The sequence below is a fragment of the Lynx rufus genome, unplaced genomic scaffold (genome assembly GCF_022079265.1).
Source record: "Lynx rufus isolate CCGP_SWC_20201006 ecotype Redwood Valley unplaced genomic scaffold, mLynRuf1.p SCAF_4, whole genome shotgun sequence".
NCBI classification, from domain to species: domain Eukaryota; kingdom Metazoa; phylum Chordata; class Mammalia; order Carnivora; family Felidae; genus Lynx; species Lynx rufus.
In genome coordinates, this window is record NW_025814856.1 from 20,848,146 (window position 1) to 20,875,678 (window position 27,533).

General features: G+C 51.7%; 1 protein-coding gene across 1 annotated transcript in view; it reads right to left on the bottom strand.

Moving 5' to 3' along the window:
• Positions 1–27,533, bottom strand: part of STIMATE (STIM activating enhancer) — a 50,402-nt gene continuing 22,869 nt past the window's right edge. The window contains exons 2-8 of the mRNA XM_047095464.1: positions 14,644–14,692; positions 12,722–12,817; positions 9,319–9,440; positions 4,592–4,704; positions 3,477–3,554; positions 2,551–2,700; positions 1–685 (exon numbers count right to left, since the gene is read on the bottom strand). Coding sequence (XP_046951420.1) covers positions 569–685; positions 2,551–2,700; positions 3,477–3,554; positions 4,592–4,704; positions 9,319–9,440; positions 12,722–12,817; positions 14,644–14,692 — 725 coding nt within the window. The 3' untranslated portion in view covers positions 1–568. The remainder of the gene's footprint in view (positions 686–2,550; positions 2,701–3,476; positions 3,555–4,591; positions 4,705–9,318; positions 9,441–12,721; positions 12,818–14,643; positions 14,693–27,533) is intronic.

The window sequence follows — 27,533 nt, forward strand, 5'->3', positions numbered from 1 at the left end:
TACGGAAGACTTAAAAAATCTATGTTTTGCCCATTAGTCCCATAGGAAATAAACACATACTCAAAAAACATTAACACTGTGACAGCTCATAAAACCGGCTTTAGAAATCAGTAGTTACAAAGCCATTTCGAGTAAGAAAGCATCGCGGTTCCAACTTGGTCAATGAGTGACTTTTAGCCCCAAACGTGTTATGTGTCCACGCGCCCAGAGCCTTGCGGAAAGGTTCTGCCCACAGCCTGTGTGTGTGCGTGTTTCCCTCCTCGATGCCACCCAGCCAGACACAGGACGGGGCTTCTGGGTCCCTCACAACACCGTCTGGGACAACGACAGACAGACAAAACGCCTCGCTTGCATATTTGGTCAGTGTTTGTAGTGCAACTGAGTGGGAGCCTCCGGCTGCCGCAAACCCCTCGGCGCCGGCCCGTCCTCCCTCTGTCGAGTCACAGTAGTCTGGGAGCGGGCGGAGACGGCAAGAGGGGCGGAGGTAGAAGAGGAAGGGCAGGGAGGAGGGAAGGAAGGACCCGGCAGCCGGCTGGGCCCCCAAACCTGACCCCAGCGCAGGAGTGTGTCACACGGGCAGCCCGAAGCGGTGCTTCTTCTTCTTCGCGGGCTTCAGGGGGGTCAGTCTGCGCAGGTCTTCCTCTACGTCAGACTCCTCCATCTCGTCATCGGCCGAGATCAGGATCTGAGGCGGGGGGCGGGGGAGGCACGGTCTGCGTCACCACCAGCGGTGCCTTCTTCCTCTGCCCTCCCTCCACCCCAGCACCAGGGTGCCTACCCCTGTAGGAGGCCTCTGGTCTCGTGTTTCTTGAGGAAAGGGTGATGGGGAGGCCCCTTTACAGAGTGAGACCACCCCAGACTTCACTTACTCTCAGGATATTCACGGGCTACTGAAACCAGCATTGAGTTGACATACCCGCCTCTCTGGAGTGCTCCCCACTTCTCCATCCAACCTCCGGCTGGAACGGAACCCCAGTCAGAGCAAATTCAGCAAGGACCCACAACCTAAGGTCATCCTGGCAAAAAAGCCCACTCTTGACCAGGGGCATCACAGGTCTTTGAAGTTGCCTTCAATACAGCAAAAGCAAACAAGAGGGTCCCCTTTCTCAAGAGGAAAAGAAAACATCTGTGGAGCACATACGAGGCAGGTGGGTTTCAGAGCAGCTGCTTTAAGCCAACTTTGTAACTTGTGAAGACAAAAGGAGCACTTCACTCTTCTGAATCCCTGGAATGACTCGGCCACGGAGCAAGGGCATCCAGGGCAAACTCACTCACTGCCAACCTGCCACACCACTTGCCTGGCTCTGCAGACCTCTGGGCACCACAGAAGGACAGGGACAGTTGCAGCTGTACAGGGGACCATGAGCTCATGCTCTCCCGGGGGCAGGATGGGGACATCACCTCTTCCTGGACCACTCCCTTGGTGGCTCCCAGATTAAACCTTCTCTCTGGCTCCCGACTGCCTGTACATGGGTGCCCCAATCACAAAGCACCTTGCCTGTCTCGTCGAGACCTTTGCCTGTACCTCATTTCTTGTCATCCCATCCTACCCTGAGAAACACAGGCCACTCTGGCCATGATGGATTTCACATTGCCCAGATGCCATACCACATGAGCACGACTGCTCATGAGTCATTGCTTCTGCCTGTAGTGCTGTCTGTCATTCACCCAATGTTCACCAGGCTCTTACAACATGACAAGCCCCGGGTCAGATCCTAGGCACCCCTAGAGAAGACATGGGCTTACCCTCTGTCCTGCTCTTCTACCCAGCTTCCAAAACTCCCTCCAGGATGCCCCCAGGAGTTAAACAGACTGTTCCAGGGTCCTCACAGGGCTTTCGTTAACACCTCAATCTCAAAACGATCAGTCTTACAGAGAGCTCTTCAGACACGTTCACCTCATGCAGTCTGAAAGTCTCTCAGGGAAGATGTCACCTCAGCCATTTCTGTAGCCCCACCCTGGGGGCTGACAAGGCCCTTTCAGGAGGCAGCCTTGGCCTCACCCTGCAGCACACAGAAGTGCAGGCTGCCCAGGGAGTGTAACTTTGCCTCCATGCTCCTAGTTATGACCACCAGTCTCCTCTAAGTCCAAACCCTTGAATGTAGGAAACCTGAAAATATGGGAAGGTGAGGTTCCCTGGGAAGGTCTGGCTACCCCTACGTTTTAGACTTTTCTAGCGAGCTCAGCCAACACTTCCGCTGCTCTGTAGTGGTGGGCAGGGATTCAAACACCTGAATGCTTAAAGGTCAATGATCAGGCTCAGGAGAGTCTGTGCCAGCTTCCCTGGAAGGAAAGGCAGGGAAAGGCAGCCCCTCCCTTCCCTGTCTTCCTCCACTGGCGGAGGGATTGGGGAGGGACTGTCGGAGCCCTCACCACACTGGGTGCTCCACCTTCCTGCCCTGGGAAGGCCAGGGGCTGCAGGGATGGGTCCCTGCCAGATGGAGCTGTCAGCCTCTTCTCCCTCCCCCTGGCTAGTGCTGAGAGGACCAGATGCAAACAGAGACCAGAGACCTCCCTGGGTCGGGTGGTAGCACGGGGGCTCAGCCCTACCTCAGACTCTGACTCTTCGTGGGATGCGGCCCTTCGGTAGCGGACCTTACTCCCATTCCTCGAGTCCTGGTTGGCTCCCCTTTCTTCTAGTTTAGCTTTCGTCCTCCCCTTTCTCATGAGGAAATTGTCCACTACCCAGAACATCAAAGCCTGTGGGGAGGGAACCTGAGCGTTACTCTGGGATAAGCCGTTTGTGAAAGCAGAGCAGACCCCATCAGCATGCCTCCTACCCGCTCCAGATTACGTCCAGGACAAGGGGAAGAAAACCCTCATCCAGTCCCCCTGCTCTCTCTCACAAGCTTTCAAAGAGACACCCACTCTCCACTTCCTGTTTCTACTTTCTTATCAGAGAACCGGCAAGAAAGCCCTGGCCCTCTTCACCCCGAGTGGTGGTGACTGATGGGGACAGCCTGCCTTGAGCCTTTGCCTTAGCCACTAACAAGGTCTCTGGGCTCCTGGTTGGGGCTCCTTCCACGGGCTGAGTGGCTGGCCTGCATAGTCGGCCACGTCTGTCAGCCCCAGGTGCCTGTAGCATTTCTTCTCACTGTTTCCTAATTCTAGCCAGTGTGCTTGTGAGTTTCTCTTGGAGCTCTGTGTAAACGACAGGGATAGAAGCCTGGCATCCTGATCTAGAAATCCTTGTCATGCATGTGGTGGGCCTCGTTGGTGGGAGGTCCCCTGGCAGGGAGGGCAAGACAGTTCCCGGGACGCTCCATCTTGCACAGGGGGCCTGGAGCATGGGGTGTGCCTGTTGAGAAAGCAATCCTGCCATCTTCACGTCTGGAGTGGGGGTGGGGAGAGGGCAAATGCTCACACAGAGGGACGTGGGGGCCAAAAGGGGCTTTCTCTGTCAGACTCTGAACTGTGAATGGGACACTGGAAGGCAGAGAGCACGTGGGGGTAGGAAAATGCAACATGGCACTGACATTGACAAAGAAGGGGACGATCAGCATGACGATGGCCAGTTTCAGGTCTGGGTTTTCAATGGGATTCAACAGGGCCACCTGTAAAGAGAAGCAGACTCCGTGAGGTAGGGAGACACCACAGGGAAGGCACCTGAGGGTGGGGGTGGCGGCACGGGTCAATCCATGAGGCTCTGAGCAGGGCGGCATAGCTTAGGCCACAGTCCCCCAAACTCTGATGGGTAGAGCACCTCACGCCCAGGGCTGCACAGGCCGTCCCGAAGTGTGACTGCTAACAAGGCAGGCCAGGGAGAGCACTTGGAGCAGTTAGGGCTTTCACAGCTTGCCCAGGGCTGTGGACTCAGGAAATGTAGTGGGCTTACAACCACACACCAGGAGGCATGGAGGGTGGGGAGGCTTTAGGGAGATAGAGGGAGCGAGGTCAGTGGATGCTCATTACAGGCACTAGCAATAAGGTGCCAGGCCGCTTTCTTACAGAAGTCCTGCACCCCAACCACCTCCCGAAGGACAACAGCTCTGAAAAGCCTTGGTTTATTTTCTTAAAAAATAAAAAGCAGATACAAATAAAACCAAAGGAAAGCCAAGTTCTGAGCTACTTGTTTCCGAAGGCTCTTTGGCTGGTTTCATGTGGCCACATGGAGGAAATGGGCACTGGGGCCAGAGGGCAAAGCCAAGGGAACCCTGGGAACAACGTGCAACCAGGAGCTTCCTGTGCCACCAAAGGGCTCAATTAAACCACTGGCAAAGACGGGTGCGTGAGGACATGTGCAGATGTAGAGAACACCCTCCTGAGGGTTGCAGTCATGAGGCCTAAAGACCGCATCAGCCAGTAAGCAATCCGAGGGCAGGGACTCTTACTTCCATTACGTATCCCAAAGCTTAACCTAGAGCAGACGTTTGCATGATCCAAAGAGATGGAGGCTAAGTGGAAAAACAAGCTCCTGCTCTCGACAGGCGGCCCTATCACGTGGAATCCAGGCTGCATTCATGCAGGCAAGAAAGAAAGAAACAACACATTTGGTTTTCTAATAAGGTCGGGAATGTGTGGGAGGAAGGGGAAAAAGTACCACCTTGCTTGGTGTCCCAAGGAGCTGGTAGAGAAGGGACAAGAGGCAAACCTTTTTCCACTGAAGTATGAGGAGGACGATGAAGACGACAGACTTCTCAAAAATCATGATCACGATGTAAAGAGCACACTGCCCAACCCAGGCTCCACACTGCAGAGGGTCTCCTGTGGGGACAGTGGGTGTGCAGTCACGTGGGGCCCGGACACCACACCTCTGTCCCGTACCCACCGCTCCTGTGAGCCCTCACGCCCCCAGCTCACACCAGAATGCCGGCTCTAAAGCCACTTAATGAGCCCTGAAAGCACCAAGAATCACTTCAGCGCAAGTAGACAAATGTGAGTGTTTTAGACAAAATCAGAGAATTCCTAATTTGGAGATACCAGCGTGGCATTTCTTTCAAGAGATTCTAAGATATAATTAAAAAAACTAAAGTTAGTAAGTGCTCCCTGCTGGGGCTCGGAGAGCTGGCTCTTTTTGTCCACTGGCAGAGCTGTGTGAAGCAAGACTGCTATTATTATCCGTTGTTGATTTTTCCAGTGACTGTGGTGCCACCCATCCTTTCCTCCATCTGTGGGCTGGCTGATGTTTGTGACTGCGATGGCAGCAGATAACCTCTTTGCTCATCTGCTACCCCCACCTACCCTCCCTGGCTGTCCCTGCCGCCCTCAGCCCTGAAGGCAGAATTCGGACTGGAGGGATTCTGATTCTGTCTACACAGGGCAGCCCAAGACAGCTTTGGCTGGGGACAAACAAGAAAAGTGGGCAGCCCTCACAGCAAGGGGGCAGCAGTGAGGGGCTGTGCCTTGGGGCTGTGCCAAGGGTCCATCCGTGATCCCATCAGTCACTGTGTTTGAGAAATGGAGAAATCCCAACAGTCCAAGCTGGGGTACACGCAGGCCCTGGAGGGCCTCCAGAATGTTTCAACAGGGACTAGAAGGAAGCGTGGAGGACCAGTCCCAGGGAAGGATCTGTATCCTCAGGGACAGGCAGAACCCACAGGATGGGCCTCCCAGGGAGCCACACATGCCTCCCCAAAGTGGGAGATGCAGGGAGAGTGCGGTGGGGTCCCCCGGGGCCGGCTCTGGGAGCTCTGCTGCACTTGTATGATCACTGCTGACCAGAAGAGCAGGGTAGACGGTAGCCTTTCAGGGGAGGCAAAGGCCCTAATATAGGCAGTGAGAAGAGAACGTGACCCAGAGAGAAGGCGCCAGCTTCTCGTTGGAGTCTATGGTTTCCGTAGCCATCCCTGTCACAGGCCCCAGCCCTGCCAGAGCCTGCCAGTGGAAGAGCAAGTGAATGCCTTCACGCAGCTGTAATGGACACAACATCAGGCCGTTCCCTTTTCTGGAAAGCCTCGGGAGAAGGGTACAGAAGGCATGCAGAAGAGCCAAAGGGCCTTCCTTTGAGCTCGTTCTGTCTACTTTCACTTTTGGGATTAGACGCAGCTGAGCCAAGAAACCACTTCAGAAGCACAATCCCTCCTAGCCAGACTTTTAATGGAGTTCTGTATCCCCTCAGTAAACTACGTGACCTTACTGAGAAAAGTTCTCAGAAACAACCAATCAAAATATTTGTTAAAAATCATTAAGATTGGAGACAGAGCACTGGCAGGCAATATCTCTGAATGGGGACTGGCGTGTTTAAAGTCAACAGAACAAGGGGTCACACTTAATGTCAAGAGAAAACCCACTTGCTCTGTGTGTCTGCTCCCTCTGCCCTTCAGTTTGAGGTGACTGACAAAGGGGGACGTGTTTTCCTCCCTCCCCTCGTGTTGCCCCTCAAAGCTTAGCTGCAGCTGCGGCTTGTTTCATTTACACGCTTTAATAAAAAACATGGTGGAAAAAAATGTAAAAAAACCTGTGCAAACCTGCTCCCACACGTCCCTTCCTCTGCTGTGTCCAGACCACATGCAGCCCCAGCTGGAATGGGCACATGTGCGGTTTGTTTTTCAGATTTGTTTCATTTGAGAGCCTTTCAGACGTTCCCCACTGTCTCATCGTTTAAAAACAGACACGTCAGGCATTCTCGATGTGTCCTGCTTTTTACCACACTGGACAGCCTCAGGTTCACACATGGGTGTTTTTTTATTGAATAAGTTCCTCAGGATAAATCGCAGGAATAGGGGACAAACGGACAGAACGTGTTTGTCTCTCAAGGCTTCAGGAAGGGGCCATTAGGACAGGGGCAGGCAGCAAAACCCACAAACCACTGGTGCCCCTGGGGCAGAGACCCCACTTTCAGGGCTTCCGCTTGGGGAGAAGCTGCCTGGTCATCTGACTGTAAGCACACCTGTCACCTAGATCTCGTCTCACCCCTCAGGGCCACGTGGCTGATTCCTCAAGTCCCAGGTGCTTGTCAGCAAGTTCACCCTCTCCTCTAGGGACAAAGGAAGCACCTAGAAAACAAGCCCTTCTTCTTCGCTTAGCTGAGAAGAGAGCTCTGGGGCTTACATGGAACCATGGCCTCAAGCAGTGGGCTGGTCAACAGGTGCGGGAGACAGAATAACGGTCCCACAGAGAGACCACATCCTAGTCCCAGGAACCTGTGCGCGTGTCAGGTAACCTGGCAGAGGGGAGGGAGGTTGCTAACCAGCTGATTCTAAGAAAGGGAGAGCATCCTGTAGTATCCAGGTGGGCCCAGAGTGCTCACAAGGGCACTTCAAGCTGGAAGGAGGTGCTGGAAGGTCAGCGTGATACCGCGTGAGAGGACCGGTTGCGGGCCCCTCGGAGGGAGGAAGGGGCCACGACCAGGCAGTGCAGGCCGCCTCTAGGAGCAGGAAAAGGCAAGGACACGGGTGCCCCCCTAGAGACTCCAGAAGGAACCAGTCCTGCCGACACCTTGACTTTAGCCCAGGGAGACGCACGTGGGATGTCTGAACTACGACTGTAAGGCAAGAAATCCGTGTTGTTTGAAGCCACTAATTTCCCGGTAACTTTTTATAGCAGCGATAGAAACCGGTAACATGGACAGAAACAGAAATGAGGCAACATCACATGCGCTGTCCTCCTCCGTCAGCCTGGGGAGGGAGGACTCGGGACGGTCCTGGATAAGGGGCAGCTACATCTGGAGACACCCGGCTTGAAGACTCCGGTTCCTAAATGCAGTGGTGGGAAGACAGGACCGCACGGAAGCAAGCAGCTCAGACAGCCGCTGCCTCCCCGACGCACTGGGGATGGGTGCAGTGCCTGCTGTGACAGGGCCAGCCTGGCCTCCCCTCCCGCGAGTCATCAAGGGGCCATGGGTGCACCTCCCACAGCACTGGTCACCACAGTGCAGTCCAGAGCCCCGCCTTCCAGGACGGGTCTCAGTGGCAAGCAGTGAGCAGCACCGTCCTTGGAGTTGGTGGGAGAGGAAACCCCCCCGCCCCCCGCCCCCGCCCCACCTCAGCTGTGCACTGGCTCGCTGTGTCACTTAACCTCTCTGGGCATGAGCCTATAAATGAGGATGGCACCGCTGTGGTCCGAGTGTGTCCTCTAAGCTGAGGAGTCATGACTCGGGGCTTCTCAGAAGCCTTCTCTTGAACCACAGGAGCACACACTGTGTGTCAGACACTATCTTTAAGTCCGTGACTCACCAGGCATCGAGTAACGGGGCTAAGAAAAGCCCTCCCCTGAGTTCATCTCCCCTCAACGGAGACAAACAATTACTTAAGATTTCTAGAAATACCCAAGGCACTCAGAGCCAGCTCCATGAATCGGCTCCTTTTACATGTTGGTACCTTGTGAGTTTTCAGTCATCTAGGAGTGACCGGCCCTGAGGCCCAGACCCAGGAGCTCTGTGGAAGGTATGAACAGGAAACAGAGTGGAGGTCCAGAATTCCTTCCCTTTTGTTCTGTGTGTGCCCCTATGTGGCCAAGGCCCCGCTGATGCTGTTCCCACTGAGACCAGGAGCTCCTGCTCCCAAACAGTAGGGACCAGCTATGAAGGTGGTCCTGAATTCCCAGGGTGTGGCAAGGCCTGAAGGAGGCACCTGTCTCTGCAGCCCTGCTCAGGCCACAGCCAGCCGCTTCCCTGGGAGTACGAAGTCGAAGTCAAGGGCGATGTGTTTGTGCTGGGAGACAGCCTCAGGGGAACTTCCTGCCCAGGCCATTGTCCCTGGGGCCTGAGGGGAGGGGGGGTGGGTCAAAGATGAGCCAGCAGCCAGAGGTCACCTGTTTTAAGCCACGTCTCTTTGAGGGAGGATGCACCTGGTGTCCCTGGCAGCCGTATGTGCCAGAAACTGGTGGGGGTCAGCCTACTGTCAGGAGACAGCAAGGCAACTTGGCCCCAGGGAGGGGAGAATCCTCCATCCTGCCCCTGCAGCCCCTGTAGTGAAATGGCCCAATGGCAGGACAAGCACAGACATGCGGCACAAAGAGGGCCAGCTCCCTACTGAGCACCTCCCAAAACAAGAGCCGTCCCTTCTCTAACGAGGTGGGCAGGCGGTGTGTACTCAGTGGGAAGCTCGGCACAGTGAGGTGGCCTTACAGCCAGCAGGTGTGGCCTCCAGTGCCCTCTGGTGGAAGAGGCCAATGCTGTGGCTCTCCCTGTGTCCAGGGTCTCTTGGCTCCTGCCGTCTAGTGGCAGTGATATGCGTACCTACCCACCTCAGACGTGTGGCACTCAGATACCAGCAGGGGACCAGAACTGGCCCCACAAGCACACAGAGGAGACAGTCACCGGCTCCTGAACCCTTGAATCCACTGGCCTGGAGGGCTGTATGGGACAAGGAGCAGAGCCCCCTCTAGGAAGCGCCCCCCACACTCCATACTATGTTACCAATGTCCATGCTACGTTACCATATTCGCCAAAACGCAGAGACTCCCACTGCTGCCACTCCACCAAGACGCTGACAGCACGCACGCCCACGTAGATGAGCAGCATGCCTACAGTGGCGTCCAGGAGGAAGTTGATGAGGTACCTGGGAGGAGAGGACATAGCAGCACTGTCAGGAAGCAAGAGCCCCTGGTGGGCCAACTTCAAGCCTGATGCCCTGGTACTTTGGCCTGTTCTGGGGCCCGTGCAAGAGGCTGCGGGGCTCACTCCCAGGAACCCCAACGAAGCCTCCCCACGACAGTGTGCTGACACTCATCAGGGACAAAGAAACTTGGAAGACCTCAAACACTCCCAGCAAATGAAGACTTCTCATAAGACAGAGTGCCTGGAAACAGCAAGGGAGTCAGCAGGGAAACAGAACTTAATTCAGTAAAAGAAGTCTGTTCCATGACACTGTTCACATCCTGACGGTCCAGTCCACCCAAAGCCCCGAGACAGTGCTCCTGTTCCAGGTCAGGGCCATGTGGCCCTTGTTCATCCCCATATTTCAGATTCAGAGCCTACCATGGAGGCAAGTACAAGTACTTCTAAGGAGTAGAAGCTTTATTCCCATGGAAAAGGCACGATGACAGGAGAAGGAGAGGAGGAGGGTCGGAAGAGCACTCCCACCTTGATCATGTGTTCTTGTAAGGTCTGTTCCCATGTGTCTGATACGCACCTCTTCCGTCACCAAGGAAAGGGCCTCCCTAGAGGGCCTGTACCCAGATCTTACTGATCACAGGCCCCAGTTCTCCATACAAAGCAGGAGACAGGCCATCACTGGGTCAGGTACAGCCCTCTGGGATGCCAAGTGGCTCGGAAAGCCTTCAAAGTAGTGCCAGATGCCACAGATCAACTGTGACACTTTCCACTTTCTGAGGCTTCAGACATTTTATGCAGACTCACAGCCCCCACCCTAAGATAAGGCCCAGGCTTTGGTGACATGCACAGCACACTGATACTGGAGGGGCGCCCTGGAGTGGCAAGAAAACCAGAGGGGAAGGTGGTTTCTCCCGTCTGCCCTTCCTCTTTAAAATCACAAGGGGTCACTCTCAGACCAGAGACCAAAGCACAGCAACTGCTTCCAAGGCAATTTCTCCAAGTTCACAGCTGGCCCTAAGCTAAACTGCTCTCGGACGCTTACATCTAATTGGTTTCAAGTGGTTCTCACATCTGAGGCTCACCCTGAAAATAACAAGAACACCTGATACATATACACACGTCAGTTCATTCATCCCCTCACCAAATATTTATGCCTACTGTGCGCCAGGCCCTGGGAACAAAGACAGAAAGCTCCATACCCTCTATCCAGCACAGATGAGACTGGCAGACAGCAGTGGGCCCCGAGCCAGACTGGCCAGCTTCAAATTCCACTCTGTCACTACTGAGCCGTGAGAACTTAACTTACATCCTCTCTGTGTGCCTCAGTTCCCCAAGCTGTAAAATGAGGACAACCAAAGTATCTAAATTGTAGGGCAGGATCAAATGAATTAACACATGTGAACAGCGCTTGCCACCTAGTAGATACTACACAAATGTGTTGTTTGAATCATAGCTCCTCAGAGTCACGAAAGCTTACCCCCCCCGACCCGGCCAACAAAGCTGTCCAGAGGAAGGAGCAGAGCCCCCAGCACACGGGACCCATGCAGCCACAGGGAGCAGTTGTCTCCTTCTGTTTGAGCTTTCCCTGAGCTGAGGCCGGCTTCCTTTCTGGTCTGCAGACTCCCAAGATGCCCCAGGGCCAGCCCAACCCAGCCCACCTGTAAAAAGTCACAGGGCAGAGCAAGGATGGTAGGACCTGGAACAGATCCCAGGGCACATGCAATCTACTCCCCAAGCACCACCTGTTCTTGTCCCCACTGCTGGGGCTCTCATGCCTTTCCTAAGTTTTAACAACAACTTCCTCTAACTGAACTGTTAACTTCCTGAGAAGTGCCCCACTGGTTGGTTTCCAGTGGTGCTTATACTCATCAACTCCTGAAACCTTCATAGGAATCCTGGGGATCTGGCAGGACACACAGGACAGGGGAGCAAACTATGGCTCAGTCTGGCCTCTCAGTCAAGTGCCTTCACCATACCAAGCTCCATCTTGGGCCTTTTCTCCTCCAGGCTGAGCACTCAAGATCGGTCAACAGCCCTTTCTCCATCCTGGCTATGATTCAGTTTGTCAATGTCCCTCTTAAAGCTGTATCATCTTCTTTTTGCAGATGGGCAATGGAGGTGCTGCAAGGGAGAGTCCTGCACATGGCCGAGGCTACACCAGGAGTTAGGTTAGAGGCTCCTGTGCAAGCAGCAGGCTCTCAGTCTATCCTAGTCAATGACATCAAGATGATTAACAAGATCAGACAGTGACTCAAGCCTGCTGGGGGGCTCAAGAGTTGGAAGGACAAGGCCCTTTCCTAACCATCTCCCCTACAGAAGGGTCACCTTTCTACTCCTCTGCTTTGTGACTACATACACCCAAACATCCAAATAGATCACAACCTGTCCAGTTCTTAGAGAAAGATTCTGGGCGACTTCACGACTTCCTTCTGAAATCTAAATCTACACAGTCATCAAGGAAGGAGCCTTAAAAGAATCTTCCAGTCCAAATGTTCTTAAATACACACTAAACCTCTTGGCAAGGGACTCACCAGCCATCCAACCTGCTCTCTCAGAGGCAGGGGCAGGACAGGGGTGGCGGTGGTGGTGGTGGGGGGTGTGTGTTCCAGGCAGAGGGCAGCATGAGCAAAGGCATAGAAGCAGGAGGTAGCTGGTGGGGTTCAGGGCCACCAGCACAGCACTGGCTGGAGCAAGTCTGAGCCAGGAAGGTAGGAGATGGAGCCAGGATAGGGCAGGTGAGCCGCCTTTTCCACTCCATCTGCCAGGAGAGGCACAATTGGGGATTCAGTCAGATTTCTTAGGGTGGGGGACTGTGTGGAAGGCACACTGCAGGGATGTGCTGGAACAACCTGTGGCCTTCAGGTCAAAGAGGTCAATGATGGTCAACAATGGCTTTGACCCTAAGCAGGTGGCATCACAGAGGAGCCCTTGTGTGTCCAGTTCCAGCAGAGATACTCCTTCAGGGCACGATGCCGTCCTGCCAGGGACTGCTCCCTGCCAGGAGGCATAAAAGTACCAGAACACCAAGGACCAGAGTTCTGATGAGCAGAAAGCCAATGCGCAGGGCAACCGTAAGCAGGCAAAGCCCTAATGGTCAACTGACAGCTGTGTTAGAGCAACCACAGGCAGCACACAGAATATGGTCATTTGGGGGAACACAGAGCACTATGGGGGGTTACTCCCTCCCCAAGCTAGAGGGAACATGACTGGTGGCAGAAAGCAAGACCAGCTTACAATTTCAGTGGACGGGTGGGTGATGTTTGTACTGGAATATCAGCCACTTACAGTGAACAAGGGTCCTCTTCAGTGAGATCTGCTAGGTACACATTTGCAAAGTGGATGAACAGCATTCCTATGGCTTGTTTGGAAGTGTCTAAAAACCTGCACAAAATAGGATCAGCATTTGTTATCACCCCAACAGGAGGGTAATATCCAATTTAGGGGAAATGAGAAGTCTGAAACAGGAAGAAAGCTAGCAGGGAGATCTCAACTTCCCCATTACTAGTCACCTCTTCCCCCGGCATCAGCACTAACTCAGGCTTGGCATCTCGGCTACCTTTTGAACCCTTCAATAACACTAAAAGGCCACTGATGTTATAACATCATAAACACTGTATAAACCCCTAAAAGGCCACTGATGTATAACACATGTTTAAACATGTATTTAAATTAGGTGTGTTTACTTTTTCATTTTTTGTTATTTCAAAATGCTCTACCATAGCTTTGCGATGAAGTCCAAGGTGCCTCTGTTTTAAAGAGCTCCCATTCAACCTCACTCAGAGCTAAATGCTGTGCAAGACTAACAAGACGCCCAAATCTAGCACTGTAGCTCAAACTCTAACGACTTCTGGCTGCTGCCATTTATGCCCTGGGCTAGCCTGGGGTGGACAGATATTTTCTGTAAAGGGCCAGAGAGTAAATATTTTAGGCTTTGCAGGCCACTGTTTGCAGCAACTGGTCACCCTCCCGCCACTGCAGTGTGAGAGCAGCCGTAGAGCCCGCCATTCTTGCAACCCTTTATGAAAATGGACAGCGTGCCAGATTGGGCCTGTGGGCTGTAGTTTGTCAACTCTTGGGCTAGATGGCAGGGTGTTCGTTCTGGAGACACCATGTTGCCCCATCCATGAGGGGTCTTTAGTTTCTCCCCTGCCACGAACACCTGGAAACCACAGGTAGTCTTTGGATTGCAGTCAATCTCCTGGTCTCCCAGGCTGGGCATCCAGGGTTGGGCTAGGCCACTGAAGGGGGTGGTGAGGGGCACACAGGCACGGACCATCAGCCTTGGGGTCTTAAGGCTGAATGGACTTTGGAGATTATCCAGACCAACCCCATGACTGAAGCTTGAAAATCATTTCCTGAAATAATGGCAAAGTAGAAGTCCCCCTCCAAAGGACAATGTGTGCCCCACAGAGTGCCCCAGCTCCAGACCCTCTCCAGGTCCCCCAGCCCAAGCTAGATACCCAGATTCAAGAGAAACCGACCAGGGAAAATAAAAACAAGAATGATCAACATTCACAAATAATGCACTGCAGATCAATAAGGAGATGCTTAAAATGTTGTAAAGGGCCTTTATCACAGTGATTTATCTGACGTCTTCTCCGGAGGGGAAAATGGCTATTTTGTTAGCACACCTGCAAGCCTAACACAGCCCAAGAAAGTCAGCTTCTTGTGGACATGTTGTTCCGAAGAGCTGGCTGTCACCTTATTTTCTGGAGTTTTGTCTTTGGAAGCCGTGTCTGAAGCTTTACCCTCCTTTTATGAAGGAAAAACTGCTACCACAGGGTCATCCTAGGACTAGGAAAGACTAGTTTTGGGGAGAGAAGCATATACATGGTATATCTGAGTAATCTCCAAATATAGATAATGTTCTGCTCACACACACAGACTACAGAATCTGAGGATTTATCACAATCTAACACCAGGGAGACATAATTAAAGGGACTTGCAGCACACAGTGATATATCTGTCTGATCCTCCGTTTTCTAAAACTGGCCAGTGGTGTGATGATAGAATAAAGGCAAAGCTCAATGTTATCTGGAGAAATAGAAGTCTTTCATATTATTCGTAGTTCCTAATGATTGATTCAACTAAGGGATCCTAACACTTTATGTTCTGGAGAAATGCTCACATTGCCCCCTGCCCTCCCTGCAAATAAACCCCAAATAGCCCATGGCATTCTAGGAAGGTGTTAATATTTAAATACGCACCATATCCTCCACGGCCGTCTCTCATGCTTTGGCTCTCTGAAGCGCTTGACTGGAAGAAAACACACACCATTCAGCGGCTTTCCACAGCGACAACGAAGCAAAATGCATTCAACAAGTGGGGTTATCAGTACACTCGGGGTTGACACTACTAAGTTAAGGTACTTGTTCTTTTAACATGTGCCAATGCACAATAAGCTGTGAAGGTCACAGAGGCCCCAGGCCCTGCACTGGCTGCTGACCAGTACAGACTCTTCAGAACTGGACACTTATGAAGAAAGACTCCTCACAATGTGTGGGAAACTGTGTTTTCTTCTCTTTTGTGATGAGGTTCTCTCAGGGCCTGGAAACCACAAAGTGGAATGCAGCTACCTCCAACTTCAGAATTTGCTCTACATGATGACAAATCCATTCATCCACCCATCTAGTGGCTGGGCCACTAGCCAGGCACTGAGACAAAGGCGAAGGCAGCTGTCCAGCAGGAGGGCAGGCACGCAACCATATAGTGAGGCAAGTGCTAGAGAAGAGGTATGTCTGAGGCAGAGTGAGGGCATGAGGGAAGGATGACCACGTTTGCCTGCCTGGGAGGGCCTTGGTCAGGAGACACTTCACTGGTGCGAGGCGGCCAACCCAGGTCCTGAAGGTTAGCAAAGTTGAGCGAATGGACCAGGGAGGGGACAGAGCACACACCATGAGCTCATAGGTGCAGGGACATAACACGGCAGACAAATGGAGCAGAAGCCACATGACGGAGGGTCTTGAATGCCAGGCTAAGGAACCTGGAATGAATTCATAGGGAAGGAAAAGCCAGGGCAGAGTGCTAAGCAGAGTCAAAGACATAGTTGGGATCGTGTTTTAGAAACATGGTTCTGAATCATGTAGATGGTGGGTTTCTGGGGCTGGAGAAAATGCTGGCTGAGCCCTAGCACCAGGTGGGGGTGCTCCTGGCTACAGAACAGCCAGCGGGGTGGGGCGCTCCTTCACCAGCAGGTCGACCTCAAAAGGCAAAGGACCGCCCAAACTGGCACTTTCACCTTGGGTCTGCAGACTGTCTCCACGGGTCTATCCCCTGACACAAACACCGAAAGTGCTACATGTGTGATGTCGCCCCTCACAAAAGTACCAAGGAAGAAACACCACAATGCAAGCCTATGGAGGGTCCTCGTTACTAAGGCAGTGGGTGAAAGCCAACAGCAGAGCTCCGAGTTGCCAATGAGCATGCAGGAGGAGGACACAGGGAGGGAGAGCTTGGTGCCCGAATCAACCGACCCTGCTACTTTAAATGAAAACAGGCAGTCTGCAGTCTGCAACGCAAGGACTACCTGTACACAGAAACAAAACAGGTATGGTGTTCAGAGAGACATTTTGATAGACCAACAAGCAGGAGGAACTGTAAGGACATCTGTCACTCTGCTGATACATCACAGATCCCCAAATGTCAACAACATCAAAGAATCTGGAGGTGGGGCCAGGAGGTTCTGCTGGCCCAAAAGGTTCTCAAAGGCAGGGGTCTCCTCCCCACAAGTACCCAAGTCTCACTGAGGGCCTGGGTGCTGGGGGATGGAGACGCAGAGGAAACTGGGCCAGGAGAAAACAATCTGGAGGGAAAGCCCCCAGTCAGGACCAGGGCCACTTCATGGGCGTTTGTGCTTCTGCCTCAGGGGCCTCTGTCCTCATCAGTATAAAATAAACATGTCCTGAGGGGCAGCACCTTCTCATTCTGAGGAGACACATGCTCAAGTACCAGGATGGCTGCAACTCACTGGCAGTTAGTTTAGGGAAAAAATTACACCTTATATAATCATATAAAGTAACTACATATTACACAGGGTGTAATTATAACACATTGTAATAAATACAATCTCAGTAATTATGTAATAAACCTATTATTTATATTAATATGACACATAACATACGAACGGAGGTAAATGTGGTGTCATGGGAAAAATTGTATCCTCACTCCCTGAATTCACGCTGGGGGAGTTCCTAACCCCCAGTACCTCAGAATGTGGCTGTAGTTAGAGAGAAAGTCTTAAAAGAGGGAATTAAGGTAAAAGGAGGTAATACGGGTGGGTCCTATTCCAACATGACTGGTGTCCTTTTACAGAGAGATTAGGACCCACACAGACTGAGGGGCGATCCTGTGAGGTGCCATCTGCGAGCCAGGGAGAAAGGACTTGGAAGAATCCGATCCCGCCCACATCTTGACCTGGCACCTCCAGCCTCCAGACCTGTGAGAAGAGAAATTTCTGGTGTCCAAGCCCTCCAGTCTGTGGTACTTTATGGCAGCCCTAGCACACTAACACGTGTGGCAACACAGTAGTTGGAGAACCCAGAGGAAGGCTATTTGAGTATTCACTAAATTACTATTTAGATTTTTCTGTAGGTTGAACATTCAAAAACAATTGTTTTATGCTTATTTGAGAAAGAGAGAAAGAGAAGGAATGAACAGGGGAGGGGCAGAGAGAAAGGGAGACAGAGGATCTGAAGCAGGCTCCATGCTGACAGCACAGAGCCTAAAGCGGGGCTCAAACGAACCGTGAGATCATGAGTTGAGCCGAATTCAGATGCTTGACTGACTGAGCCACCCAGGCGCCCCAGCATTTTGAAATAAAAAGTTGAGAGGAAAACATACTGTAAAAGTATACACCAGGACAACCATTTCATCTGGCAATATCAATCAAAATTTTAAGTGCCCAGACCCCTTTAACCTTCAATGCACTGCCAGATGTGTGTTCTACAGGCACAACATGTGCCAAGATATACAGGGATCTTCACTGTAATATTGTCCTAACAAGTACCCGGAAAGACACCAATGTTTGCCAGTGTGCGGCTGGGTATATACGTCACGGTACTACGCAACATTAGGCTGTCACTGAAAACAACAAGGTAATCTGCACGGACTCATGTGGAAAGATTTCCAAATTATATTAATAAATTGCAGAAAAATATCCTACCATCATTCTGTTCATACCCTTTTTATTTTTTTAGCCTTTAAAAAAGATTTTTTTATTTTAAGAGGGTAGCTTTTTTTTTTCTTTATTTTTGAGAGAGAGAGAGAGAGAGAGAGAGAGAGAGAGAATCCCAACCAGGCTCTATGCCATCAGCATAGAGCCTGATGTGGGACTTGATCTCACAAAACCTAAGAACATGACCTGAGCCGAAATCAGGAGTCAGATGCTCAACTGATTGAGCCACTTAGGTATCCCTAAAGATTTTAAGTAATCCTTACACCCAATGTGGGGCTTGAACTCAAAACCCGAGATCAAGAGTTGCATGCTCTACTGAGCCAGCCACGTGCCCATGTTTATACCCATTTTTTTTAATTAAAAAAATGTTCTTAATGTTTACTTATTTTTGAGAGAGACAGAGAGAAAGAAGAGGGGGAGGGGCAGAGAGAGAGGGAGACACAGAATCCGAAGCAGGCTCCAGGCTCTGAGCTGTTAGCACAGAGCCTGACATGGGGCTTGAACTCGTGAACTGCGAGACCATGACCTGAGCCAACGTTAGATGTTTAACCAACTGAGCCACCCAGGCACTCCTGTTCATATCCATTTTTAAAGGATATATATTTATGTTGGTGTTATGCATGTGTTTTTTCCCTAGAAGGGTACATGGCTATTAACAAGAGCTGCCTTTGGTGAAAGGAATTATAGATCAGGGGAGTAGACTTTCTACATCATTCTGAATGGTTTAAAACATTCTTCTAATCTCACATTGTTTTTATTTCAATGAATTAAAAATAAACCCTTCAGACACCTGTGCTAATACAGCAAAGCGGGACATGGGGAGACGTGGTGTGGGTCATGGGGGCCTATGGGACAAGAAGAGAGAAGAATGTGTGTGCGTGCTGATCATGCTCGCAGGTAGGGGTGCAGCCTCACGTAGGAGCACCTCAGACAGAATTCAGAACCCACTCGTGATTCTCCAGAACAGAGCAGTGTGACTCCTGCCTTCTTCCTCTCCATCTGCCATCCCCTCCCCCCTAGAACATTTCAGAGTCTAAAATCTTTTTATTTTTTTAATTAAAGGCAGAAGAAACATTAAAAGAACTCCTCCAGATCTAATGTGGCAGGAAAACTCTGGAAGCTGCTCTGCCACACAGTCATGCTGTACTGCGGGGCCTGCGGTGTGACAGGCCCCATTCAGCAGCAGACGAAATAGACACAATTCTTGCACTTCTCGCATTCTCCGGGCAGGGAGAGGGGAGAGGATATGTGGAGAGTGGCAGGATGGCGACTTGACACCAAAGCGGGAAAGGACAGTGGGCTGGAAATGGGTTGGCAGATTGCAGATCAGGAGGTCTGGAAGGTGAGCCAATGTCCAAAGAAAGGCAGGGGTGAGTCATAGGTGTCTGCGGAAGAGCCCTCAGGTGGAGGGCTGGGCATGAGGTCAGATAGCCCAGGCCTCGTGGCCAGGGTGACCTGGGGGTGGCCAAGGGCAGGGGGCTGTGGTCTACTGTTGCTGTGCTGAGAGCGGCCTGAGGGCACCAAGGCAGGAGCGGAGAGGCAGATTAGGCCACTACAATAACCCTGGGTGACTGGGTGCTCGGCCTGGGTGGTGGAGGAGAGCGCGACCAGAGGTGGGAGCCGCAGGGTACCTTCCGCAGTGAACCTACAGGATTTGCCGACAATGTGGATGCGGGTATGCTGGGGGCTGACACAGTTCTGCCCATTTCTGGTTTTGTTTTGCTGGTGGTGGTTGGGCGGGGAGGGGGGGTATTGGGGGGGTTTGTAGGAACCTGGAAGACACGAGACTTCTGTGCACAAGAAATGAGCTGCTCCCTTGGGGCGCCTGGGTGGCGCAGTCGGTTAAGCGTCCGACTTCAGCCAGGTCACGATCTCGCGGTCCGTGAGTTCGAGCCCCGCGTCGGGCTCTGGGCTGATGGCTCGGAGCCTGGAGCCTGTTTCCGATTCTGTGTCTCCCTCTCTCTCTGCCCTTCCCCCGTTCATGCTCTGTCTCTCTCTGTCCCAAAAATAAATAAAAACGTTGAAAAAAAAATTAAAAAAAAAAAAAAGAAATGAGCTGCTCCCGAGTCCCTCATGGACCGTGAGCCAGGCACCAGTCCCATGGAAACACACCCGTTCCCTGCAGGAGCCTGGAAGCCGCTCCCTGGGAAGCCACGAACAACAAGGCTTGAGCAGAGAGTGGTTCAGGCAGGGCCACAGGACAGATGAGTTTTGCTCAATTATTGGTGCTTCTATAGGATGCAGAGAACTGAGATGGGGACAGAAGCCAAAGCACAGCACAAGCCACCCTAACACTCACCGCACAGCCTGGGGCAAGAGGCTGGGAAGGACAGCACAACTCCAGGGTAGGTCAGGTCCTTGAAGGCGGGACACCAGAATCTCAGGCTGACAGCCTCAAAGAGCCCCCAGTAGGAAAAGGAAGGAGCAGAGTGGGGGGTGGAGCAGGGACAGGAGAGGGACTGTCGGGGTGTGCAGTACTCAGCGGTCCCTGAAACCTGGCACACAGACCCCATTCCACTCCTTTGACAACACTGTGCACCACCACCTCCAGGCTGTGGTGGGGCCCTAAGCAGGTGCTCTGCATTTATGCACACGTGTCCTGAAGACAGGCATGGGGTCCTGTCACCTCTGAAAAGGAGTAGTGGCCAAGAGTCAGACAGATATGGCTTGGAGTTCTGTCTGTGTGTAAAAAAAAGGGGGGGGGGGCTGCCAGGTTGGTGTCAGGATTACATGAGAACAAACAGGTGGAAGATGCTGGCACAGACACATGCTCAGGAAAGCGATCTGCACTCAGGGGTCCTTGCCCTGGCTCTGCTTTCCCATTCCTCCTCTCAGTGTCTACTCACCTCAGGCCTGGGGCTGAACCACCTCGTCTTAGTCTCTGGGTCCCTGAGAAGCATGCGACCTTGGGTCTGCCATCTGCAACATGACCTCTCTACAGGGGCCTAAATGCTAGGAGGGTCCCAGGGTTCCCCAACCCTGTTATCCTCCCTGGGCTGACTCCCCAGTGCTCTGAGTGGTCTTCTGTCTCTCTCTTCTGCCTCTCCATGGTCTGTCCTCCCTCCACAGGCTCCCCTTCTAACCAGGATTTCCAAGGTGAGGGCTCTCCAGCCTCCTCCCCCCGCCAGCCCTCGCTCCCTGGCTTCACAGAATGGATGCATCCTCTGCTTGGTGACTCCTTACCTTCCTCTCCGACTCAACTGTCAATCGCCCCTGACAATTGTGCAACTCAAGTCTTCTGGATGTGTCCTTTTCCCCATTTCTACCACCAAAGTAGTCGGGGCCTCATGACTGCTTTCCTGTGCTAAGCAGACTGCCTCCTAACAGGGCTCCCTGCCCCTGGCTCTCTGACCACCCCACCCACCTGTGCTTCCCTCCGCTACACTGAGCACCAACTGTGCCCGGGACATATCACTGGATAATACAGCCGGGTCCCTGCCCTCAGGCAACTTTCCATCCGTAACAGTGCACATCACTGTTGACTTGCCTGAAACACCGCTCCCTTCTTTCTTAATCTTACACATTTTTTTAATTTGGGAGAGAGCACGTGTGCCTGCACATGGGATAGGGGCAGAGGGAAGGCGGGAGAGGGAGGGGGAGAGAGAGGATGGGACGGCGAGGGAGAGGGAGAGAGAATCTTAAGCAGACTCTCAGTGCGAGCCTGATAGGTGCCTAGATTGTAACCTAGGCCGAAATCCAAGAGTCAGATGTGCAAACTACTGAGCTGCCCAGGTGCCCCTCTTACCCATTTTTGAATTAAAATACATCTTTTGGAAGAGATGAACATATACAAACTTCATAGTACATTCTTTTGGCTAATATTTGGATGGTATATCCTTTTTAATGTCTTTTTTTTTCAACATTATATTTAAGGTGGGTCTACCGTAAACAGCATATAGGTGAGCTTTCCCCTATAAATCTGGCTCACAATCGTAGTGGGTTGAATAGTTGTCTCCAAAAAGATGTCCAAATCCTGACCCCCCACCCATACCTGTGAATGTGACCTTATTTGGAAAAAGGGTCGTTACGGGTGATTAGGATACAGAACTTGAGATAAGATCATCCTGGATAAATGAGGTGGGCCCTAAATCTAATTACCAGTGTCCTTGAGAGACAGTAGAAGGCAAGGGGAAAGGAGAAGGCCTTGTAAAGGCAAAGGCAGAGGCTGGAGCGTTGCAGCCACACCCCTGAAGAGGAACCCCTGAAGAGGAGGAGATGGGGAAGGATTCACCCCCAGACTCACTGGAGGGAGTGTGGCCCTGCCAACAGCTTGATTCTGGGCTTTGAGCTTCCAGAAAGGAGAGAACTTCGGTTGTGTTAAGCGAAGAAGTTTGTGATTATTTGTATGGCACCTCTAGTAAACTAATAAAGGCATTTTTTTTTTCTCCTAAAAAAAAAATCTGAAGAGTACAAACACACTCAGTGAGAAGTCTCCCTTCTGTCTGAAATCCCAGGCCATGTTTCCCTTCTCAGAGCCAACCACTGTCACCCAGATCTTGCACAGCCTTCCAGAGACATGCCACATGAGACCAAAGATGGACAGATGTCTCTTTTCAGAGACAGACAGACACCCACATACTTTACACACTGTGGGACCTTGCTGCTCTCATTGAAATTTCACCTCCTGTACACGCAGCTCTGCCTCTTTTGTCAGAGGCTCTGTGGTCTGCCATGGTGTGGCCGTGCACCACGCAGTGAATGTCCTTGCCACGTACCGGCCATGCCCGTGTGGGTGAATGTCTAGTGGCGGACTCGCCGCGTCAAAGGTCGCGTACATGCAGCTGATTCTGTCACACTGCTCCCCAGGGGGTGTGGCAATTCCCACGACTGCCCGTTTCCCCACATCCCCGCCGGCAGGGAGCAGGAGCAAACCTTGCCAATCTGATCACCGGACAGGCTGCCTCCTCCGCATGGCTTCAGCGTGTACTAACCGGGTCATGTGGGTGCCCAGATGCCCGCAGGGCTCGCTGCTGCCCAGCACCTCCGGTGGGGCTGGCAAGGCCCCCACCTGGCCCCTTCTCTCACACGTGCTCTCGGCTCACGCCCTCCCTTGAGGGGGCAAGGCACAGCGATCACTCTTGTAGAAGTTCTGCGTACCCCACTTCGCTCTCCCTTTCAGAGCCTTGCCGGTGGTGCTCCCATAGCCTTGCTGCATGACAGAGGACAGCTGAGATTCACATACAGGTGTTTTCTTTCATGTCACAAGGAGGAAGACATAAGAGGTGGTGTTAAAAATCACAGGGCTTGACGGGGGCACCCGGCTGGCTCAGTTGGTGGAGCATGTGACTCTTGATCTCGGGGGTTCTGAGTTTGAGCCCCATGTTGGGTATTGGAGATTGCTTAAAAATAAAACCTTTGAAAAAAATCACGGGGTTTGGAAGGGGAACAATTACCATGTAGTCCTATTTAGAAACTGAGTCATAAAAAGCACAACTGTTTTGAAATTAAACCACACAATTAAGAGAGCCATTCGGTCAATGTCGGGCACAGCCTGAGAGAAGCAGAGTTGCCAGGAATGGAAGAGACAGTAAGAAGCTGCTTAGCTACCAGGTGGAGAGAAAGAAAGGTTTATGGTCGAATGGAGGTGGGGTTAACAGGGACTTTGCAGACTCAGTTACTGGGTAGTGGCAGTCCGCTGCACCTCTCCTGATCTGAGGACATTTCCCAAACCAGCACGTGGAGAGAAGACTGCCACCCCGCCCTGTGGATACAGCACAGGAAGAGACTCCTGAACCCGGCAGTGCTCTTGGCACAGCGCTACCCTCTGCTGTGAAAATCCACGGAGGCAATCCAATTACATACGGAATATAAATGTGTGGAACGTTCATGTTCTTGCGCCCAAAGCATAATCTTAAAGCAGGGGGGTGATCACAGACCACACTGTGGCCACATTAGCTTCTATTTCAAAATGTGACACAACAGAAGACAACTTGGATGGCTCTGCCCCACATGCTACAGGGAATCACAGACGCATGCTCTTCCATGGGGCCAGGAAACCACAGGTCCTTTCATGACATCATGGGTCTAGGGATGTGAGAAGGCTTCCCACCCCACGGGAAGCTCCAGAGACCATGAGCTCATGCCAGAAGTTGATGTGCTTTCTTGCTTTCTTCTTTCTTTTCTTGCTTTCTTCCAATGGGCTGGAGCCAAAAAAAATCCCTCGCACTTTTGGAGCTTTCTGTCCACTGACACACTGCTGACCTGGACGTGATGGCCTCTTTTTTCAAGGTGTACCACAGGTCAGTGTCCCATCCAAGACAGGCTTCCATCGAGGGCAACAGACTGTTCACCACGGCGAATGGCAAATAGCCCCAGGCCCCACTCAACAGCAAGTCTGCAGCAAAACAGCTGCCATTAATGCCAGCAAGGGACTGGTTCATAAAGTAGGCAGTTTGGGCTCTCAGTCAGAGTCAGAAGGGTCTTTGAGGGTCCAACACCTCCAGTGTAAAGAGCGGAGAAAATGGAGGGGAAGGGGTGATCCCTCCAGGATCACCGCATAGTTACTAGTGGACCTGGGATGAAGTACAAGCCACCTGAGCCAACCTCTTCCTCCAACTGGCCCTGGCTGGGCCAGAGACCTCAAGCCACACTTTGCTGGTTCAGTAAGCCCAGTACCCCAGTGCTCAGAAAGGAAAGAAACTGTTCTGGGTGGTGGTGAGCAAATCCACTCTCACTAGCAGAACCAGCAATCAAGGAAAATGTTTCCACACTTTCCCTAGATTATAAACAGCCAAGCCCTATTCCAAACCTCCTAATGCCCGCAGTGGTAGGAAAACCCCAGAGGTACCAGTTCCTTTAGGGCAGGACAAAGTCCCAGAAAGTCACTGAGGCAGACTGCTGGTTGCCTCCCCAAAACCTACATACCCCCTTCCTCCCTTCCTTCCTAAGGCTTCAGCTACACAGCTGACAGACCACATTCCCAGCTGGGGGAATGACCTTGCAGCTGGCGGTGACCACAGGACTAAGTCCTAGCCTAGGAGAGTGTTAAACACAGGGTGATTACTTTTCAAGGAGAAACGAAGGGCCCACTGATTCTTACAGCAAGGAACTAAAGGCAGCCAAGTTGGGGTTGCCTTGAAATCTAGTCCCTGCTTTATGAAAAATGTTGTCATTTTAAGCAAGTCACTTTTCTGGGTCTCAGTTTCCTCAACTGTCTACTTAAGAGGGTCAATGTGGGGAGAAAAGCATCTGCAGCTGTGGCCACCATCACTGGCTACTTATGACAGGTACTTTACACATCATTATTTCTAACCTTTATGACAACCCTGAAAGGTATCATTCTTATTTTACGGGTAAGGCCAAAAATGGCACAGGCAAGGTCTGTCTACATGCATGGCCCTCTGACTGCAAACCCACATCTCCACTGTCTCGAGGAAGCCTAATACAAGGCAATGAAGATTCTCGCATGAATGAGCCATAAGGGTAGAAGGGGCATTGCCATGGTGCCCAGGAGGCTTCCTGAGACCAGGGCCCATCTCCATCACCTCAACAGGGAGGCCTCCTGACCCCGGTCTTCTTCCCTTAAACCCGCCCTCACATGAACTAGAGTGAACTGAGCATGACACCCCCTTGGTCAAGCCTTTCAGTGTGTGTCCCACCTCCCCTTCCTCAGGGAACACGACTCAGGCTATTTGGGCTCACAAACTGGGCCATCCCCAGGGCGTGGCACCTTCCTTGGTGCTGTCACTCACACAGTCACTTTGGCTTGGGAGGGCCCTCACATTTCTTCTCCCAGATAACGCTTAGGCATCCTTCCACATTTAGGTCTGGCAGCTCTCAGACTTTCCTGCTTTGCAGCGGAGCTAAGCATCCATCCACATGGCTCCCCAGAGTCTCCTATGCGTACTACACATACCTCTGTACTGGCATTTCCCATGCAATATTGAGGATCTGTCTGTCTCTCCCACCAGACAATTAGATTAAGGAAGCAGGTAGGGACCTTGTCTTATTCATGCTTATAACCTCAGCACCTGGCCCTGTACCTGGAAGGAAGCAGACACTTAACTACTAACCAGAACAAACAGAGCAGAACATACTGGAAGAATGCTCAAGTCAAAAGAGGCAATAGCTTAGTGCGGGGGATGCAACCTTTGGTCCAAAATCTTGCTGCAACACTTACTGCGGGGCCAGGGGAAGTTGTTTAACCTCTCTGGGCCTTAATCTGCCCCTTTGTAAAATAGAAGAAGTTATAGTACCCACTTCTTACAGGTATGAGTAAGACAATATATCAGAGTACTTAGAAAGTACTGTGCACATTTTAGCAGGGAGTAGCAGTGCCGTTACTGCTGGAGAAAGAGTCCGTCCTCAGGCAAAAAGCCCAGTGGCAGAGAGCAGGAAAGCACACATCAGAGTATAACCTGTGCATCCCCAGAGTCTTTCTCTTTCCTTTTCTGTTACAAATCACTGTAACAAGTTTGGAAACTTAAGAGAAGTTACCTAAAATGTAACCATGGGATACAACCAAGCCTGCGGGTTGTTACAACATGTTACTTCTGGTTCCAAAGCTCCTCCTGGCCTATATGTCCCAGGAGGGAGCAGTACAAAGCCCCATCAGGCTGTGCTCTGTTCCCTGGTCTGTCAGCCTCTATCAGCCCCAAAGGTTGATCACTCAGCATTCTCTAGGTGCGGCGGCTCTCTGAGGTGAGCACACAAGAACAGTGACAGGCATGACTCAGGCAGGGCAGCACGGCACGCTCCAGGCTGCAGCACGGGGTGGGGGTGGGGGGTGGGGGGTGCAGGCACCAGTCTTGTCCTCCCGCCTTGCAGGGCAGGACCCAGGGGAGGTGTAGAAATGCTTAAGGCCTGGCAAGACAGGGGCTCAAAACTAACTGCGAAGGTTCAGAAGACCACTGTCTGGACAGGGCTGGTTCCTGTCCTACCTTGCACTACTCTCAGCTGCTGAGAGGAGACGCGCTGGGAAATCAAGTCGGGGCACTGAAGAATTTCTTCTATCATCAGAGTCAGGAAAAAACTAGAACCGATGTGGCGCTGATTCAAGAAACACCACGAGACACGACCCCTGTCACCAGAATGTGATCCAGGAGGAGGAGCAGGTCAGAGCCTATGCGGGCTGGATGATGGACACCCCAGAATTCAGCACCTTTCAGCACTCCTGCACACTCTAGCCTTCCTGGTCTATGTAACCACCGGCCCCTCGCTTGGGCCTGTCGGTCAAGACAGAGTGCTGCCGGCCTGGGTCCTTCTCAGTCCCCAAGCCACCTTCCTAACCCACCTGCCCTGCACCTTGCTTCCTTTCACCGTTACACTGGGAAGCAAATCAAAATACTACCACCATCCGTGTCAGACAGAAAGGTGGCTTCACACACTCAAAATCAAGACATTTTTAAGTTTTTTAAAATGGGAGTCGATTTTTTGACGTTTTAATTTAAATTCCATTAGTTAACAGCATACTATTAGTTTCAGCATACAATATAGTGATTCCACACTTCCATACATCACCCGGTGTTCATCACTAGTGCCCTCCTTAATCCCCATCACCTACTTAACCCATCCCCCCATCCACCTCCCCTCTGGTGACCATCAGTTTGTCCTCTATAGTTTCTTGGTTTGTCTCTCTCTCATTCTTCTCCCTTTGCTTGTTTCTTAAATTCCACATGAGTGAAATTATATGGTATTTGTCTTTCTCTGACTTATTTTGCTTAGTATTATACTCTCTAGCACCATCCATGTTGTTGCAAATGGCAAGATTTCATTTTTTTTATAGCTGAGTAATATTCCACTGTGTGCACGTGTGTGTGTGTGTGTGTGTGTGTGTGTGTGCAACGCTTCTTTTTTGTCCATTCATCCACTGATGGACTCTTGGGTTGTTTCCATAATTTGGCTTTTGTAGATAATACTATCAACATCAGGGTGCATGTATCCTTCTGAATTAGTGTTTTTGTACTCTCTGGATAAATTCCTGAT